This window comes from Ambystoma mexicanum, chromosome 2q, assembly GCF_040938575.1.
Source record: "Ambystoma mexicanum isolate Mex_15411 chromosome 2q, UKY_AmexF1_1, whole genome shotgun sequence".
Taxonomy (NCBI): domain Eukaryota; kingdom Metazoa; phylum Chordata; class Amphibia; order Caudata; family Ambystomatidae; genus Ambystoma; species Ambystoma mexicanum.
Genome location: NC_090924.1, coordinates 1486231470 through 1486251165, shown reverse-complemented (window position 1 = coordinate 1486251165; position 19696 = coordinate 1486231470). Strand labels below are relative to the sequence as shown.

Below are 19696 nucleotides of genomic sequence, written 5' to 3'. Positions count from 1 at the left end.
GGCTCCAGTCGCACGTGACTCCTGCCACGACCACCTCCTTTCTAGGACTAGAAGCGTGCACCCTTCAAACGTGTCCCCGAGACACCGCATAATACAAACTGAGACGTGCTGCCCCCTCCCTCTCCAGAACACATGCAGCGTCACAGCTGCCATGTCTGTCAGGTGTTGCACACGCGCGTCATGGTGCATTATATCTGGGGGATTATCGAGAGGGCAGGGCAGATGGTAGATGGCAAACGCGTATTGTGTGCACAGCATAATGTAGTTGCCATTGGTAGAGACCGACACTACTCCTGCATACACCCTGATGGACACACCCCTGCATTACCCGGGAGCAGAGCTATGGGCGGCCATCAGTTCCATCCAGGTGCAGAATGGGTCTGTACTGTGTCCTTTCCTCGTCTTTATAATGGATCAGATGGTCTAAGAAATAAACATAACATGGTATATACATATTGTTCTCAATGTCTTTGGACTCACCTAGCCATACTGTGTTGCATTGTTGTGATATATTTTGACCGTGTAAACACTTGCCTGCCATTGTGTTAATCAGTGAGACTCACACATGGTGCCATCACCATCTGAGTGCAGTGACGCAATGCTCGTGTATTTGTTGTGGGGGCGCCCATTGATAATCCATTTCTTGTCTGTGCAAAAACGTGCTCTCAAAATTCACATTTTCTGATCCTTTCATCAAAGCCACTCCTTCTACCAATTAGCGCTTTAAGGCGATTCCATTCACTGTGTAGCGCTATACAAGTACTTGTATTCATCCCCTCACCTTTTCTTTGTGTGAAGTCTGTTGCTTGTGGGAGAGGTGTACATCCTTGTTTCTTGCACACTGCAGTTTTGTCAGAACGCGTCATCCTACATGTCACACTGACCCATTTGACATGACTCCATGCATGGAAATGTACACATCTTCACACTCCTCCATGTTTCTCTCTTGTAGATCAGAGGTCTGAGCTGCCGGATTAATGGCGACACCCAAGGTACGTACAATGAAGCAGCAGCACTGATATGCCTGCATGCCCCACCCCCACCCACCGCACTGCAATGGTGTTCAGTTCACTGCTTTTCACTCTGGCCCTTGTGCTCTTCAATTCCCCCATTATAGAGCCAGGACTACAAGTCCCAGAAGGCAAAGGAATGGAACATGCAGAGACGCATGCCATGACTGCCTGCCAAGTGCATGCACCGCTGGCGGACATAGTGCCTGGAAGGCAATATGTGCCCTCAGCCAAGACCAGGGGAGACAGAAAACAGCCCAAAAGGCCCTCTCCATTCTCACTGCAGGGACACGCCCCATCACACGCATGCCAGGGCAAACGCAGCACTGGTACTCTTGACTGGATTCAACGTAGCCCCCGTCTGGGGCCACTAGTGTGTTTTATGAAACATTGACACCACTGCAGACTAACGGTGGGGGCCGCCTGGAGGTGCCCTTAGCTTCCACGCTGTGTGCGCACAGGCCACGTGATGGGCACTTCAATATCCGATACATTGCCCTGAGAAGAGTTGAAAGACTAGGGAGTCGTCTCCTGGGGGTGCATCCTGGGTAGGGAGTGATGGAGAATCGGGGAGTCGAGTCTTGACTCCTGAGGTTGGGCCCTGGGTGGGGTGTGATCACGAAGCGGAGGGTGGTGACTCCGAAGGGTGTGACTTCCCTCGTGACACACACTCTCTAAGACAGTTGAATGGTGTTTGATAGAGAAATCAAAAGTAGGGTTCCTAAGGGCCGTTCCTCTCCCTCTCTCACCTCCCATGGGCGGCTCTCTCACTTGCTCAAGTGTCCCTCAACCTCTAGAGATGGGAACCCTGCACTCTCTAAACTTCTGCCTGTCTGGCGGTGAGGGCCAATGGGCCAATAACCGTTCTAACGACCTCCCTCTGGGAACAATCTCGGTGGCCCCTAACCCAGGTGCCCCAATACACCTCAGTGAAAGGATCGGAGCGGTGCCTTTCACACGCTCGTGCCGCACTAGCACATGCCCGTATTCCTCTCACTGATCTAGTTTTACTTTCCCCACTTCCATTCTCCTACCCTTCTCCCAACCACTCTCCTTTGTTTCTCCCTCTTTACCACTCTTCCTCGATTCTCTCTGCTCTTTGCTACTCCCCACCACTACTCTCCCCTCCCCCCACCACTGCTACATTCCCACCTCCACACGGCACTACCCTGTACTTCCCCTCCTTTCACTCCCTCAGTCACCTTCTCGTTCACTCCCAAACTACTTCTACCAATCTCATTCACACACCAACTTATTTCCAAGTGCCCCTTCCTCTCACCAACCAATACCTCACCTTGTGAACTTCTGCAATAGACTGCCTCCATGCTTTTCTGCACTACCCTTCCCCTTCTATTGGCCCACCTCCACCTCATCTGGCTTCACCCACAACTTCCTGTTCACAGCCTTCAATTGCATCCTCCCCCTATTCTCCCCATTGATTCTCCCCTTCTTCTGGTTCCCTGGGCCAACAGGGGTCAGGTTACAGTGAACACAAACAGATGAAATGGGGGGTTCAGATGTTGCCCCTTCTTGTACACAGTGCAGAATTAAATTTCTCAAGCAGAGACCAGCACAAATAAAACACAAAATGGGGAGGATGGAGGTTGACTGTGTTCATGTATGGATCCCAGAGTGCCCCATGTTCTGAATACAGGCTCCAGGGATCCCCTCTTCTGGCAATGGTCTGCTCGGCCATTAGAGGGGTTCATCCTACAGATGTACAACCTGAATAGTAGGGGTTGATCCACTTCGGAAACTAATCCTGGAATTTGACATTAAATTGTTCTCGTGAATATTCCAATTGGCCCAATGGGCCACCTCCATTCTTCATGCACTGCTTTCTTGAGGAGGGATGCCTACACAGGACGTGGTAGTTCACAGTGGGAACGTCTCGAGATCCATGCACATGACGTGGTAGTTCACAGTGGGAAAGCCTCGAGATCCGTACACAGGACGTGGTAGTTCACAGTGGGAACGCCTCGAGATCCATACACAGGACGTGGTAGTTCACAGTGGGAACGCCTCGAGATCCATACACAGGACGTGGTAGTTCACAGTGGGAACGCCTCGAGATCCATACACAGGACGTGGTAGTTCACAGTGGGAACGCCTCGAGATCCATACACAGGACGTGGTAGTTCACAGTAGGAACGCCTCGAGATCCATACACAGGACGTGGTAGTTCACAGTGGGAACGCCTCGAGATCCATACACAGGACGTGGTAGTTCACAGTGGCAACGCCTCGAGATCCATACACATGACGTGGTAGTTCACAGTGGGAACGCCTCGAGATCCATACACAGGACGTGGTAGTTCACAGTGGGAACGCCTCGAGATCCATACACAGGACGTGGTAGTTCACAGTGGGAACGCCTCGAGATCCATACACATGACGTGGTAGTTCACAGTGGGAACGCCTCGAGATCCATACAAAGGACATGGTAGTTCACATTGGGAACGCCTCGAGATCCATACACAGGACATGGTAGTTCACAGTGGGAACGCCTCGAGATCCATACACAGGACATGGTAGTTCACAGTGGGAACGCCTCGAGATCCATACACAGGACATCGTTGTTCACATTGGGAACGCCTCGAGATCCATACACAGGACATTGTAGTTCACAGTGGGAACGCCTCGAGATCCATACACAGGACATGGTAGTTCACATTGGGAACGCCTCGAGATCCATACACAGGACATCGTTGTTCACATTGGGAACGCCTCGAGATCCATACACAGGACATCGTAGTTCACAGTGGGAACGCCTCGAGATCCATACACAGGACATGGTAGTTCACAGTGGGAACGCCTCGAGATCCATACACAGGACATTGTTGTTCACATTGGGAACGCCTCGAGATCCATACACAGGACATCGTAGTTCACAGTGGGAATGCCTCGCGATCCATACACAGGACATTGTTGTTCACATTGGGAACGCCTCGAGATCCATACACAGGATATTGTAGTTCACAGTGGGAACGCCTCGAGATCCATACACAGGACATCGTAGTTCACAGTGGGAAAGCCTCGGGATCCATACACAGGACATCGTAGTTCAGTGGGAATGCCTCGAGATCCATACACAGGACATGGTAGTTCACAGTGGGAACGCCTCGAGATCTATACACAGGACATCGTTGTTCACATTGGGAACGCCTCGAGATCCATACACAGGACATTGTAGTTCACAGTGGGAACGCCTCGAGATCCATACACAGGACATGGTAGCTCACAGTGGGAACGCCTCGAGATCCATACACAGGGCATCGTTGTTCACATTGGGAACGCCTCGAGATCCATACACAGGACATCGTTGTTCACATTGGGAACGCCTCGAGATCCATACACAGGACATCATTGTTCACATTGGGAACGCCTCGAGATCCATACACAGGACATTGTAGTTCACAGTGGGAACGCCTCGAGATCCATAAACAGGACATGGTAGTTCACAGTGGGAACGCCTCGAGATCCATACACAGGACATCGTTGTTCACATTGGGAACGCCTCGAGATCCATACACAGGACATTGTAGTTCACATTGGGAACGCCTCGAGATCCATACACAGGACATTGTAGTTCACATTGGGAACGCCTCGAGATCCATACACAGGACATTGTAGTTCACATTGGGAACGCCTCGAGATCCATACACAGGACATGGTAGTTCACAGTGGGAACGCCTCGAGATCCATACACAGGACATCGTAGTTCACATTGGGAACGCCCCGAGATCCATACACAGGACATTGCAGTTTACATTGGGAACACCTCGAGATCCATACACAGGACATTGTTGATCACATTGGGAACGCCTCGAGATCCATACACAGGACATTGTAGTTCACAGTGGGAATGCCTCGAGATCCATACACAGGACATGGTAGTTCACAGTGGGAACGCCTCGAGATCCATACACAGGACATTGTAGTTCACAGTGCGAACGCCTCGAGATCCATACACAGGACATGGTAGTTTACAGTGGGAACTTCTCGAGATCCATACACAGGACATCGTTGTTCACATTGGGAACGCCTCGAGATCCACATACACAGGACATTGTTGTTCACATTGGGAACGCCTCGAGATCCATACACAGGACATCGTAGTTCACAGTGGGAACGCCTCGAGATCCATACACAGGACATCGTTGTTCACATTGGGAACGCCTCGAGATCCATACACAGTACATTGTAGTTCACAGTGGGAACACCTCGAGATCCATACACAGGCCATGGTAGTTCAGTGGGAACGCCTCGAGATCCATACACAGGACACCGTTGTTCACATTGGGAACGCCTCGAGATCCATACACAGGACACCGTTGTTCACAGTGGGAACGCCTCGAGATCCATACACAGGACATGGTAGTTCACAGTGGGAACGCCTCGAGATCCATACACAGGACATTGTAGTTCACATTGGGAACGCCTCGAGATCCATACACAGGACATCGTTGTTCACATTGGGAACGCCTCGAGATCCATACACAGGACATCGTAGTTCACAGTGGGAACGCCTCGAGATGCATACACAGGACATTGTAGTTCCCATTGGGATCGCCTCGAGATCCATACACAGGACATCGTTGCTCACATTGGGAACGCCTCGAGATCCATACACAGGACATTGTTGTTCACATTAGGAACGCCTCGAGATCCATACACAGGACATCGTAGTTCACATTGGGAACGCCTCGAGATCCATACACAGGACATTGTAGTTCACATTGGGAACGCCTCGAGATCCATACACAGGACATTGTAGTTCACATTGGGAACGTCTCGAGATCCATACACCGGACATTTTAGTTCACATTGGGAACGCCTCGAGATCCATACACAGGACATTGTTGTTCACATTGGGAACGCCTCGAGATCCATACACAGGACATTGTAGTTCACATTGGGAACGCCTCGAGATCCATACACAGGACATTGTAGTTCACATTGGGAACGCCTCGAGATCCATACACAGGACATTGTAGTTCACATTGGGAACGCCTCGAGATCCATACACAGGACATTTTAGTTCACATTGGGAACGCCTCGAGATCCATACACAGGACATCGTTGTTCACATTGGGAACACCTCGAGATCCATACACAGGACATTGTAGTTCACATTGGGAACGCCTCGAGATCCATACACAGGACATTTTAGTTCACATTGGGAACGCCTCAAGATCCATACACAGGACATCGTTGTTCACATTGGGAACGCCTCGAGATCCATACACAGGACATTGTAGTTCACAGTGGGAACGCCTCGAGATCCATACACAGGACATGGTAGTTCACAGTGGGAACGCCTCGAGATCCATACACAGGACATCGTTGTTCACATTGGGAACGCCTCGAGATCCATACACAGGACATGGTAGTTCACAGTGGGAACGCCTCGAGATCCATACACAGGACATCGTTGTTCACATTGGGAACGCCTCGAGATCCATACACAGGACATCATAGTTCACATTGGGAACGCCTCGAGATCCATACACAGGACATCGTAGTTCACATTGGGAACGCCCCGAGATCCATACACAGGACATTGTAGTTCACAGTGGGAACGCCTCGAGATCCATACACAGGACATTGTAGTTCACAGTGGGAACGCCTCGAGATCCATACACAGGACATTGTAGTTCACATTGGGAACGCCTCGAGATCCATACACAGGACATTGTAGTTCACATTGGGAACGCCTCGAGATCCATACACAGGACATCGTTGTTCACATTGGGAACGCCTCGAGATCCATACACAGGACATTGTAGTTCACAGTGGGAACGCCTCGAGATCCATACACAGGACATGGTAGTTCACAGTGGGAACGCCTCGAGATCCATACACAGGACATCGTTGTTCACATTGGGAACGCCTCGAGATCCATACACAGGACGTGGTAGTTCACATTGGGAACGCCTCGAGATCCATACACAGGACATGGTAGTTCAGTGGGAATGCCTCGAGATCCATACACAGGACATGGTAGGTCACAGTGGGAACGCCTCGAGATCCATACACAGGACACAGTAGTTCACAGTGGGAATGCCTCGAGATCCATACACAGGACATGGTAGTTCACAGTGGGAACGCCTCGAGATCCATACACAGGACACAGTAGTTCACAGTGGGAATGCCCCTCTTGATATTGTGCACTACAGGTGACACTGGGTCAGATGTTCTAGGAAGTGGAATGAGCAGCTTTCTGCTGACACCCGCAGCAGGGTCTCCTCATAAATCAGCAATTTATTCTCCTTATTGTGTGCATGGTCAGCGCATGTGGAACACATTTGCTTTGCCCCAAACGGTAGGTTACAGTATCAAAATGGGCTTGACTACACTTACATTTCAACCTTGGACTTCTAGCTTGCCAAAGATAAACCAGTTGTCAAGCCCATACTGGACAGTTGGTGTCTAATTAGTCCTCTATGTGTTAGTTAATGATTAACTTGTGTGATTGCAGCAAAGAAAGAAAGGAAACCATGTCACTTTTAGCACATAATACAGAATACACTTCTTTCTACAACTTTATGAAAGCGTGGTCAACAGGACAAATGACAAATGCTGTGAAATCTTGACAGTCTACTCCAGTCTTGGGAGGATAGCCCAGGGGCAACGTGCTTGCCTTGGAAGCAAGACGACCCAGAGCAACACAGGTTCAAACCCCGGCCCATGCATAGAAACCTCTGGGTATTAAGCGTGTTATAAATAACCTATCATATCATATCAAATAGAGCCCAAACATATAACAAAAATATGAATATCAATAACTGTGTCCATTTTCATCTCTCAAATTCATGTCGCATATCTCTGATCCCTGCAGGGCATGCAACCTGAAAACATCTAATGTAATAAGCGGGAATGTTCCCGTCCAGAGCTATCCCACATGTGTACATTAACCACCCTTGTCATAGCTCAACAATATGATGAACCTATCATATCAGAGGGTGTTTGTTTCTGGGAGTGATTCTTTTTAACAGAACCAATGGGAGGAGTCAACTAGTCCAAATTGATGTCACATGACCTGCTGTGGGAACATGTTGAGCCTACATGTACATACTACATGTCAACACTGAAAGGTAGTACGGGGAGAAGGCTCTAGTTTACTGAAGTTCTGCACAAGTGGAACGCCGTCTGCACTGAGGAATGCTTGAGTGGGGCAGTACCTTGAGAGAAGAAAGGACCCTTCCTGGCACTTGTCCAAGAGGAACCCTGAAGCCCCCTTTACCTGGTAGCTGTGAGGTCAATGCAGGTGTTGTGAATAATAATCAAACAGCGCAATTAGATGTATGTCCTCAATAATAATTATTCTGCTAATTCACCAAAATGTATTAACTGGGAGCAAAACCACTTGGACTGATTTAAAACAGATTTTAAACAGCATTTCTGCGCGGATCTTGCTGTGTCTGATAACTATATCCATTTGCATGTGCGTGGAATGTTCTAGCATTGTATTGATTATGTGTTCCCCTTTGGTGTTGGGATTCTCCTTTATAGGTGTGGTGCTGATGGCTTCTAGCATATGCATGCAATTAAAATGCTACCAGTTAAAGAATTCCAGAAAGTGACACTTTTTAACAGGTCTTCATTTATGATGTGTTATTTATATAGCGCCTTTATCCAAAGCCCTTTATTAATCCACTGTTAGGCTATTGAACCTGGGGAAATATTCAGAGCCCCAGTCTCTAACTACACATGTGAAAACATGGTTTCAAATGTGTTTACTTTGTTTGAATCAACCAATGCACTTTATGCACTCAAATGCTGTTCAAAAATCGATTTTAAATCCGTTTTCACTTGGCTTTACATATAGTGTGAAAATGCTACAACATTCCACGTACATGGATAAAGGCGCTACATAAATAACACATCATTCTCATTATAAATGAAGACCTGTGAAGGCCATAGCCAGTTAAAAAGTGTCACTTTCCGGAATTCTTTAACTGGTAGCATTTTAATTGCATGCATATGCTAGAAGCCATCAGCACCACACCTATAAAGGAGACTCCCAACACCAAAGGGGAACACATAATCAATACAATACATGTGCAAACTTTCTCTGACACCAATGCATGTCCCTGACATTAAAGAAAAGACTATTTCCAAGATGTATGATTCTGAGCTGGTGGACGATGCCAGGTTTCCCAGATTATTGCAGTGACTCAAAACCAATGAAAGGGTTACTTCCACCACAGCCAATGACAATACAATCCGTTTAATTTGTTAAGGCCCAGTCCACCATCTGTAACCTCTGAAGGAATCTAAACTCATGGGTCCCAGTGCAGCTCCCCCCAGATTGTGATTTCTTCTCGATATGCTGACCTCGGTTCAGGTCTTTCCTGCCTATTCACATCCTTTTAAATATGGATCCATAATCTCTGGCATTACAGAATGTTTGATCCGTAGATCTTTCTTCAAGGGGGGAATAACACAATTATTCACGTAAGGGGCCTTAAGTGTAAACAAATATGCAGGATTAGGACTAACACTACTGGCGGGAGCAATTGGTCCAGGTATCAGAGTCATGCCAAGGGCTGACCTCTGCAATTCAGTATGATCCTTTGGAGGAGCACTGGTGTCCACTATGGGGCTACACAATCCTTTCGGCTCTAGGTAAGTTGGTGGGATACATCGACCCTACTGGTTACTGCCTGCATAAGGCACAGGTCCGTTTGACATCCTTTCTCCATTCTATCCAGCTAAGGTATTAACCTCTCAAAGGAGTCTACCCAACTATGCAAGTCCATAACGTTGTTAAATCAGTTAAAGTCCCAAATAATTATTTCCTTGATGATCTGCCATTTACCACTGCCACAAATTCTGTTCTATCGGATGCAGGAGTTTACAAGAGACTCAACAGGATAGGTAGGGAGGCTTTAAGGGGTCAATAATGATTTGCAAGTTCCCTTCTCTCATTTGAAGCCGCTGTTTCCTTCTCAAGAATCTAGCCAGAGCCTCCACCCTGTGGCTGTCACCCAGGGATAATGGCCCGCGGTCTAGCCAGAGCCTCCACCCTGCGGCTGTCACCCAGGGTCAATGGCCCGCAGTCTAGCCAGAGCCTCCACCCTGCAGCTGTCACCCAGAGTTAATGGCCTGTGGTCTAGCCAGAGCCTCCAACCTGTGGCTGTTGCCTAGGGTTAATGGCCCACGGTCTAGCCAGAGCCTCCACCCTACGGCTCTCACCCAGGGTTAATGCCCATTGTCTAGCCAGAGCCTCCACCCTGCGGCTCTCACCCAGGGTTAATGGCCCACTGTCTAGCCAGAGCCTCCACCCAGCGGTTGTCACCCAGGGTTAATGGGCCACGGTCTAGCCAGAGCCTCCACCCTGCGGCTGTCACCCAGGGTTAATGGCCCGCGGTCTAGCCAGAGCCTCCACCCTGTGGTTGTCGCCCAGGGTTAATGGGCCACGGTCTAGCCAGAGCCTCCACCCTGCGGCTGTCACCCAGGGTTAATGGGCAACGGTCTAGGCAGAGCCTCCACCCTGTGGCTGTCGCCCAGCATTAATGGACCACTGTCTAGCCTGAACGTCCACCCTGCGGCTGTCGCCTAGGGTTAATGGCCCAGTGTCTAGCCAGAGCCTCCACCCTGCAGCTATCGCCCAGGGTTAATGGCCCACTGTCTAGCCAGAGCCTCCACCCTGCGGCTGTCACCCAGGGTTAATGGCCCACCGGCTAGTCAGAGCCTCCACCCTGCGGCTGTCACCCAGGGTTAATAGCCCACTGTCTAGTAGAGCCTCCACCCTGCAGCTGTCACCCAGGGTTAATGGCCCACTGTCTAGTAGAGCCTCCACCCTGCGGTTGTCACCCAGGGTTTATGGCCAACGGTCTAGCCAGAGCCTCCACCCTGCGGCTGTCACCCAGGGTTAATGGCCCACCGGCTAGCCAGAGCCTCCACCCTGCGGCTGTCGCCCAGGGTTAATGGCCTGTGGTCTAGCCAGAGCCTCCACCCTGTGGCTGTCGCCCAGGGTTAATGGACCGCGGTCTAGCAAGAGCCTCCACCCTGCGGCTCTCACCCAGGCTTAATGGCCCACTGTCTAGCCTGAGCCTTCACCCTGCGGCTGTCACCCAGGGTTAATGGCCCACTGTCTAGCCCGAGCCTCCACCCTGCGGCTGTAACCCAGGGTTAATGGGCCACTGTCTAGCCAGAGCATCCAGCCTGCGGTGGTCACCCAGTGTTAATGGCCCGCGGTCTAGCCAGAGCCTCCACCCTGTGGCTGTTGCCCAGGGTTAATGGGCCACGGTCCAGCCAGAGCCTCCACCCTGCGGCTGTCGCCCAGGGTTAATGGGCCACGGTCTAGCCAGAGGCTCCACCCTACGGCTGTCACCCAGGGTTAATGGACCACGGTCTAGCCAGAGCCTCCACCCTGCGACTGTCGCCCAGGGTTAATGGGCCACGGTCTAGACAGAGCCTCCTAATGGGCCACGGTCTAGCCAGAGCCTCCACCCTGTGGCTGTCGCCCAGGGTCAATGGCCCACTGTCTAGCCTGAGCCGCCAGCCTGCGACTGGCGCCTAGGGTTAATGGCCCACTGTCTAGCCAGAGCCTCCACCCTGCGACTGTCGCCCAGGGTTAATGGCCCACTGTCTAGCCAGAGCCTCCACCCTGCCGCTGTCACCCAGGGTTAATGGCCCACTGTCTAGCCAGAGCCTCCGCCCTGCAGCTGTCACCCAGGGTTAATGGCCCACTGTCTAGCCAGAGCCTCCACCCTGAGGCTGTCACCCAGGGTTAATGGCCCACTGTCTAGCCAGAGCCTCCACCCTGCGGCTGTCACCCAGGGTTAATTGCCCGCTGTTTAGCCCGAGCCTCCACCCTGCGGCTGTCACCCAGGGTTAATGGCCCACTGTCCAGTAGAGCCTCCACGCTGCAGCTGTCGCCCAGGGTTAATGGGCCGCTGTCTAGCCCGAGCCTCCACCCTGCGGCTGTCACCCAGGGTTAATTGCCCGCTGTCTAGCCCGAGCCTCCACCCTGCGGCTGTCACCTAGGGTTAATGGCCCACTGTCTAGTAGAGCCTCCACGCTGCAGCTGTCACCCAGGGTTAATGGCCTGCTGTCTAGCCCGAGCCTCCACGCTGCAGCTGTCGCCCAGGGTTAATGGCCCACTGTCTAGCCAGAGCCTCCACCCTGCGGCTGTTGCCTAGGGTTAATGGCCAACTGTCTAGCCAGAGCCTCCACCCTGTGGCTGTCACCCAGGGTTAATGGCCCACTGTCTAGCCAGAGCCTCCACCCTGCGGCTGTCACCTAGGGTTAATGGCCCACTGTCTAGCCAGAGCCTCCACCCTGCGGCTGTCACCTAGGGTTAATGGCCCACTGTCTAGCCAGAGCCTCCACCCTGTGGCTGTCACCCAGGGTTAATGGCCCACCGTCTAGCCTGAGCCTCCACCCTGTGGCTGTCGCCTAGGGTTAATGGCTTGCTCATGGATCCTCACTTACATTCATCAGGTCGTGGCTCTTTAGTTATTCCATGGCTCAGAACTTTAGATGTTAGGGAGCAAATATAAGGAGGACCTCAAGTAGATTTCACCATGCCTGCTCTGGTATCCAGCATTATGTCAGGAGGGACCAATAGGCAGTTGGGGGAGATGCCGGTAAATACCCCTGCTCGCCTCCCAACCGATACTGGGAGAAATGTGCAAAACCATAAACCCCAACTCCGCCAACTTTGCTGTAAATGCTCACTTAACTACAGTGGGGAACCACGACACGTGACCCACAAACCGCCTGCAGGCAAGCTCATGGACATGTATGGCAGGAAAGTTCAGTGTGGTGTCCCTTCGAAAGGATAGAGTTCATACGTCATGCATATTTGTCATTTGCCCCGCTCCAAACCACAGTAAATCTGCCCTGTAGAGGTCAGGGATCCGCCCGAGTTCCAGTGCCCGCCGGATGCCTCGCTCGGTCTCCTCGACTAACTTACATGATTTGAATAGAACATTTAAACATTCTAGCTGACAACTGCCCACGTTACCATAGAATTGTCTTATTCTGCTTTGAAATTGCATTGTGTTATTTAGAAATAGATGTTAAGATACAGTATTGAGTGATTAAAATAGTTGCATGTGTATGTATGCACAACATTTGTGAACATTTACAGGCAGGTGGAATATTTTTCTTGTGGTTTAAATGCTGTGTTTATAGGACACTGTTAGGCAGAATCCAGGGCAGTTCCCTTAGGGAGCACTACCCCAGATTAGGACTACAGGTGAGAGCAATAAATCCCCTTTGGTATCAGTCTGTACCACAAAGAATTAGTTGGCAGCTGTGGCTGAGCAGTCAGACTTATCTCAAGAGGGAGATGAGCAGTATTCAGGGTTGACACAATAGGTAGTACAGTACTATGGAGCAAGGAAACACTGACCAAAGCTTTGTATTAAAAAGGGAATATATATTTATTTTATACACTTCTAAGTCAACACATAGATCACAGTTAATAAAGTCAGTTAAGTTTAGTCAAAGAAAAGAAAAGCATATACAACTCCCTATTCAATTGTAGACAAGTTCGAGGGATAGTGAAAACTGAGCAAAACGGCACAGTGAAAACCCACTACAAATGGCACTCTACCAATTCATCGAAAGGGAGGGAAAGCGCAAGTCAAACCGAGATATCTTCAGACACCCCCTAGCAACACTTCCCTGAAGTTTTGTGAACAAGTAAAGCAAAGTAACACTTTAGCAGAAAGATAAGTGAATGAAAACTGAGCAAAATGGCACTCCACAAGTTAAAACAGTAGGAAGGAAGAGGGGTTTAGAAGATTCAGGATCATCAACACATTTCTTATTGAGAATCAATCTAGTGAGAGCAGATCTAACAAATCAGCCAGAGTCAATAGGCCTGAGCCAGAGTCAGTGGCACAGGACCAAGAGCTTAGGAGCAAAAATGTTCTTGTAGCTGCAGTCAAGTCTTTAGTAGAAAACTTTTGAAGAGGTAGATGCGAGGCGAAAAGACAATGTTAAGAGAGAGGGCGGCTGTTAGGACAGTTTTTCTGAAGTCAAACTAAGGGCTTAGCAAAACCATTCTACTGAGGCAGTACAAGACTCCACTCTTAGCATAAGGCTGTACCACCTGAGTTCGGGGTAGCATAGACAGAGCAGCCAGGCTTATTTTAGGAGGGAGAGAGGCCAGTAGATACAATACAAGTGAACATTGTTATACAAATGATCCAATGAAACCCTGAAACACTATGTATTGTAAAAATAAAGGATTTATTTAAATACAGGTAGGCCCAGATAAATCTAGGGGTAAGTACTAACACATTATAAGAAATCACAATATAAAACACAAAATTATACTTGAAAGTACACAGACCCAATTATAAACCTTATTTGGAACACCTAACAGTAGTTCTAGGGAAGTCAAAACCTTGTTATAAACATTTAGTATAGGTCAAGCCTATTCTTTGGGAGTAAAAGACCAATGGTTACTTTTAGATTACTTTTGGTAATACAAGGGCAGTAGATCCTTCCAGTTGTACAGTGACTCTTGGAACAAATCAAGTCCAGTCATCCTTATGGGCGATCAAATAAATAAATATATGATGAACTAAGAGAAACTGGTGTTGGTTGATACTGAACTCCCTGTGGCGTAGTAATAGATGTGTGCAGAAACCACCTTCTCACTTACTACAAACGGAGTAGGCGAACTCTGTGTCTTCGTTCTCTGCACGCATCAGTGCGACACTGTAATACTATTATGTTGTATCAAGTCGCGGAGGTCAAAGAGTGACAAGTTCCCCAAGTCATATTATACTTTTGTCATAACACACAGTTATACCAGGTGAGGAAAACCTAAAGATGTAATATGCAATTACAGATGCTTTGGAAATCAGGGAACCCCAGATTGAGGTAAGCAATAACTCTGGTAACTTGTTTTGGATGGCACAAAGCTAACACAAGGTAAGTAAAACCCACTTACTTTAACTTCACAATGAAGGGGAAGGTAAAACCCAATGTCACACTTTACCGAATAGTTATTCTAGGTAGGCAACAACCTAATGTAGACTTATTAAGGACAGGCTAGCAGCAAGTCAGGGGAAGCAAGACCCAGTTGGGGGACACTCATACAGTTATCCTAACAGGACTAACCTGGTGATACCAACAGTTAGAAGACACTCATACAATTACCCTACAGGAATAATCTGGTGAAACCAACACATTACTTTTGTAAAGAGGCACAACCTAATCACAGGAGAGTAAAATACCTTCACATCTACTTTCTTTTAGACTGGCAAAACAGTGGCTAAGGAAGAAAAGATGTTAACCATACTTTTAAGAATCGTGCATCACACATTCAAGATCAGTAAGAACCTTTGTAACTGTTCACTCTGAGAATTACAGTGACCCAACAACTCTTTACAAGTAAGTAACACACTTGATTTCTTTTCTAGGCAGAAGTCCCAATCCCTTCAAAGTCTTTCCCTTGGGGCATGAGTCTTCTCAGTGGCAGAAGGGGGGTCACTAGGACTAGTGACCAACAGGCAGTGTTAGAATAAGTTCTTTAGTAGAAAAGGTCAGAGTTTCCTTAGGAAAACAGGTGAGTACTTTACTTCTAGGGTTAGAAGAGGGCCCAGGGGCTTCACAGAAGACACCCCAGCAGGATTCTAGCAGTGGGACTGAGTGTACTGGACGAGGGACCTCCCAATCACAGAAAACACCCCAGACTACACAGAAATCCCAACAGGCTTAAGGTAAGTATATACCCAAGCCAACACAGTACCTCAGCAATGAAGAAGAGATTGCAGCAGGAGAACTTCAGGGACTGCAGCCAAATACCCAGTCACTGGATTCCTTGTCCTGGAAATGGAACACAAGACCTCAGAAGGGACTTTTCAGCAGGGATCGATGAAGGGTCTAGGCAAGATTTCTCTCACAGCTGAATGTGGTTCTGTGGGTTTGGCGCCTTTTCAAGGAGCACAGAAGAAGACAGAAAATCGCGTTTGAATTCTCATTCTTAAAAATGTCCAGCACTGGACTCTATTCATATCTCTGGAGATAGACCAGGATGCCCACAAAGTTTCAGCGAGATTCGGAATTCGGAAGACCGTGCACCACACAGTGGCTGGAGGTCCCAGGGTATTGGGGTATTGCAAGAATGCAAGGTCGCAGCAACCCGTGGAATGGCTCAAAATGCAGGTCTTCTTGAGTATAGTGGGTCTCACTAGGCTCCGAGTTCAGGTCTCGTTTTCAGAGACCCCAGATCGATCGGAAGGAAGGGCTGCAACAGGCTCTGGTTACACATCAGGCTCTCCGGCTGCTGGAAATCATTCCCACCGCTTTTCCTTCATCATCCTCTTTGGTTTTCTGTTCCAGTGGTCGACATGACTTCAGGTTCCAGGTTTCCAGTACTTATTAGGAACTTCAACACAACCTCTGCATTCTCTCCCTGCATTTTACAAGAAAGGGGCGTTTGGCTGTCCAATCAGGACAGCCAACCCCCCACTGGGATTTGTCCCAGTTGAAGGAAGGCATAAGACAAAGGAGGGGGAAGTTTTGGACTCCTCCCCTACTTCCTGTGCTTGCAGACTGACTGGAGCCTGGGCAGGGTGTCCAGGGGACTCCCGCCAAAGACAAAACTGAAACAAAGGAATTTCCCACCCTAGATGTCAGGGGAAGGAACAAGAAATGACAAACACTAAAATGCCAGAAAAATAAGACAGGGGCCATTTTGGTAAAATGAGAATCCTTAGGTGCCTTTACTGCAGCTGTGATTACAGCACGCGGTAAAGGTGCACCAAATTAGTAAAATGTATCACTGCCACCAGCCATTAAAGGTAAGCTTGTCGCTGTAACAGAATTGTTACAGTTTAAATGTGAAAGGGGATACCTTGTATCTCCCCAGCACTCCCCATAAGGTGGGGTGTGCTGGTTTCACAGAATGAATCAAATGTAAAAGGGATCCAAATGATCCTTTCTACCCTTGGGAACTGTAGTTCACGCAAGGTTAGCACAAGAAAGTTAAATGGGGAGCCCCTATGGCAATCCAGCAACAGGCACTTATTGCCAATAAGTTGTTAGACATGATAACTTTAAAAAGGCACTATGGAGAGTCTTAAAAATGACAACCATAAAAAGAGTTAAAGATTGGGTGAGTGTGGGAAAAGGTTCCCACTCATTGAGGTATTAATGAAAAATATCCCACTAGAAAAGCAAAAAGTTCTGGAGTTGAACCAGGAAAGGAAGATTTACCAGCTCTGTGGAAATCTTAGCTAACAGCTCTCTTTGTCCAGCTGAGCGTGGGAGAGCGGTCGCCGGCAGCCCTTGAGGGAAATGCAGGCCTTGGATGCCTTCCTGGCCCATCGGGCCCCCGTGAGTAGAATTCGGCACCTTTTGTTTTTGTTGTTTTCATCCGTGCTCTGAGCGTGTTGTCTGTTCCTGCTCCCCCCTCCCACTTCCTGGTCCTCCTCGTGCTCCCGCCTCCCTGCCCGCCCACACCCCCCCTCCCCTCCCCTTCCTCTCCTCCCTCTTCCTATACCCCCCCCCCTCCTGGGCAGCCCTCTGCGGCTAAGGGCCCCTAGGCCAAGGACGACTCCTACAGTTGCGGCTCCCTGTGTGTCTGCAGGTGTCCGCAGGGGACGCTTGGCGCCAGTACTTGCTATCCCCGTCCACGCCCACTCCACCTACACCTGGCCATTGCACTTGCTTGTTGTCCTCACCTCACTGTGTCACAGTTGTGGGTAAACCATGGTTTTCTCCCCCCGCAGGACTCTCTAACTTAGGTGGCCCCACCACTGTGTACCTAATTCGCATACTGTTGTTTGTTCTGAAATGTGGTAACTTGTGCTTGTCGCTCTCTTCCTGTCTGCGTGCTCTCGCATCGTCTGTCCTCCCCCCACCCCCTTCTACTCCATGGTGCTCTCTATCTCGCCTATCTTCTCTAATTGCTTCTCTATTGACTATCCTGCTCTCCTCACTAAATCTGGTAGGAAAAAGTTTAAAAAGGACATCCTGGTCTCCAACCCAGGCCTCCCTATTGCTGACACCTACACTAGTGCCTGCTCTAAGGAAACTCTCACTGACATCCTCTTTTTCGTGCCTTCGCCTGACCTATGGACCCTTCATATGGTCTCCGTGCTCTCTCCTTTTTCCTCTTCTCCCATTAATGGTGGCACCCGTTGGGATGTCCTCTTGGCCTCCTTCCACTCCTCTAAGGCCATCATTAATGTCTACGCTAATGGGACCGTCTTGGTCCAAGGCCCCCAGGCCAACCTTCACCTCTTTGATAGACGCTTCCCACGCCTCATCCACTTCCTTTCCTCTCCTGCTGTCCCACCTCCTCTGTCCTCGTCTACCTTGCCTCTACCCTCCCTCCCTGCCCCCTCTCATGCTCCTTCTTCAACTCCTTCTTCTACACCTCTGCAGGGCGTACCTCTGATCTGTACCCCTCCCCGGAAGGCCTTCAAGGTTGGCAACCGCCTCCACATTGCCACTCTTAACTCTCGCTCTGCCATCAAGCATTCCTCTGATATCTGTCGCCTTCTCGAGGAACGGGACCTTGACGTCCTCGGTCCCACTGAGACATGGTTCACAGCCAGCTCTGTAACTAGCTTTGACACACTCCTACCTGATGGTTACATGATCCTCTCCTTTCCCAGGCCTAACCGTGCTGGGGGGGTGTTGCCCTTATCTTCCCTGATTGGATTCCTGCCACTGTCATTCTACGCAGACCTACTCCTCTTTTGAATGTCTTGTCTGCCGACTTTCTCTCTCTCCCAGTCATTCCCTTACCGTGGCTACCATCTATCGGCCACCTGGTCAAATTTCCCCCTTCCTCTCTGAGTGGGCTGACCTCTCCTCCTCACTCCTGTCCACTACCACTCAACTCCTCTTTCTTGGTGACTTCAACATCCACCTGGATGCCTCCTGTCCCCCCACTGGACTCTTTCGTGACCTCTGCGACTCTCACTCTCTATTCTCCCGTCTGAGCCTACTCATTCTGCAGGGCACACTCTTGATGCTCTGATCTCTTCTGACCTTCCCCTCTCCGTCCCTCTCTCCATTCCTCTCTCCTGGAGTGATCACTTTCTCCTATCCTCCCACCTCACCCTCCCTACCCCTCAGGCAAAGCCACCCTCATCATCGCCACCCACCTTCTCGGCCATCCGACCCATGAAGGGCGTGTCAGTTGAGGCTTTCGCTGCCACCTTCTCGCCCCCCATCCCCCTTCGGCTGACTCAGCCCTCTCCATGCTCCACTCTGCTATATCTGATACTCTTGATATCCTTGCCCCTGTCATGAGAATCCGCCTGAAGCCCAAAGCCAAATGTAACTCCTGGTATGACTCGGATCTCGTCACCCTTAAATGCAAGTGCAGGGTGGCAGAGAGGAAATGGCGTGCTTCGTGTTCATCCTCTGACAAACTGGCCTGCCGCCTGCTCCAAAGGCAATACCGTCTCTCCGTTCTCATCAAGAAGAGAGCCCTTATCCAAGCCCGCATCTATGCAGCATCTAACAACTCGGCTGAACTCTTTAAAATCTGCAAGGAGCTTGCCAACCCTGCTGCAGTCTCTACCTCTCCTGTCCCCTCCCAGGCCCTCTGCACGGCACTGGCCTCTCACTTCATCTCTAAAACTCAGGACATCCTGTCCTCACTCTCCTCCTATCACCTCCCCCCTCTCTTCCCTGCTCTTCCTCTGGCCCTTCTGCAGCCACCCCTCCTCCCTCCTTCTCTGCCTTTCCCCT

General features: G+C 49.7%; 1 protein-coding gene across 3 annotated transcripts in view; it reads left to right on the top strand.

The window, feature by feature from the left end:
* Positions 1-19696, top strand: part of LOC138570308 (cytosolic phospholipase A2 gamma-like) — a 642279-nt gene that overhangs the window by 196315 nt on the left and 426268 nt on the right. For all 3 annotated transcript variants that reach the window (XM_069649085.1, XM_069649084.1, XM_069649086.1), the window contains exon 2: positions 953-992. In XM_069649085.1, coding sequence (XP_069505186.1) covers positions 978-992 — 15 coding nt within the window. In that variant the 5' untranslated portion in view covers positions 953-977. The remainder of the gene's footprint in view (positions 1-952; positions 993-19696) is intronic.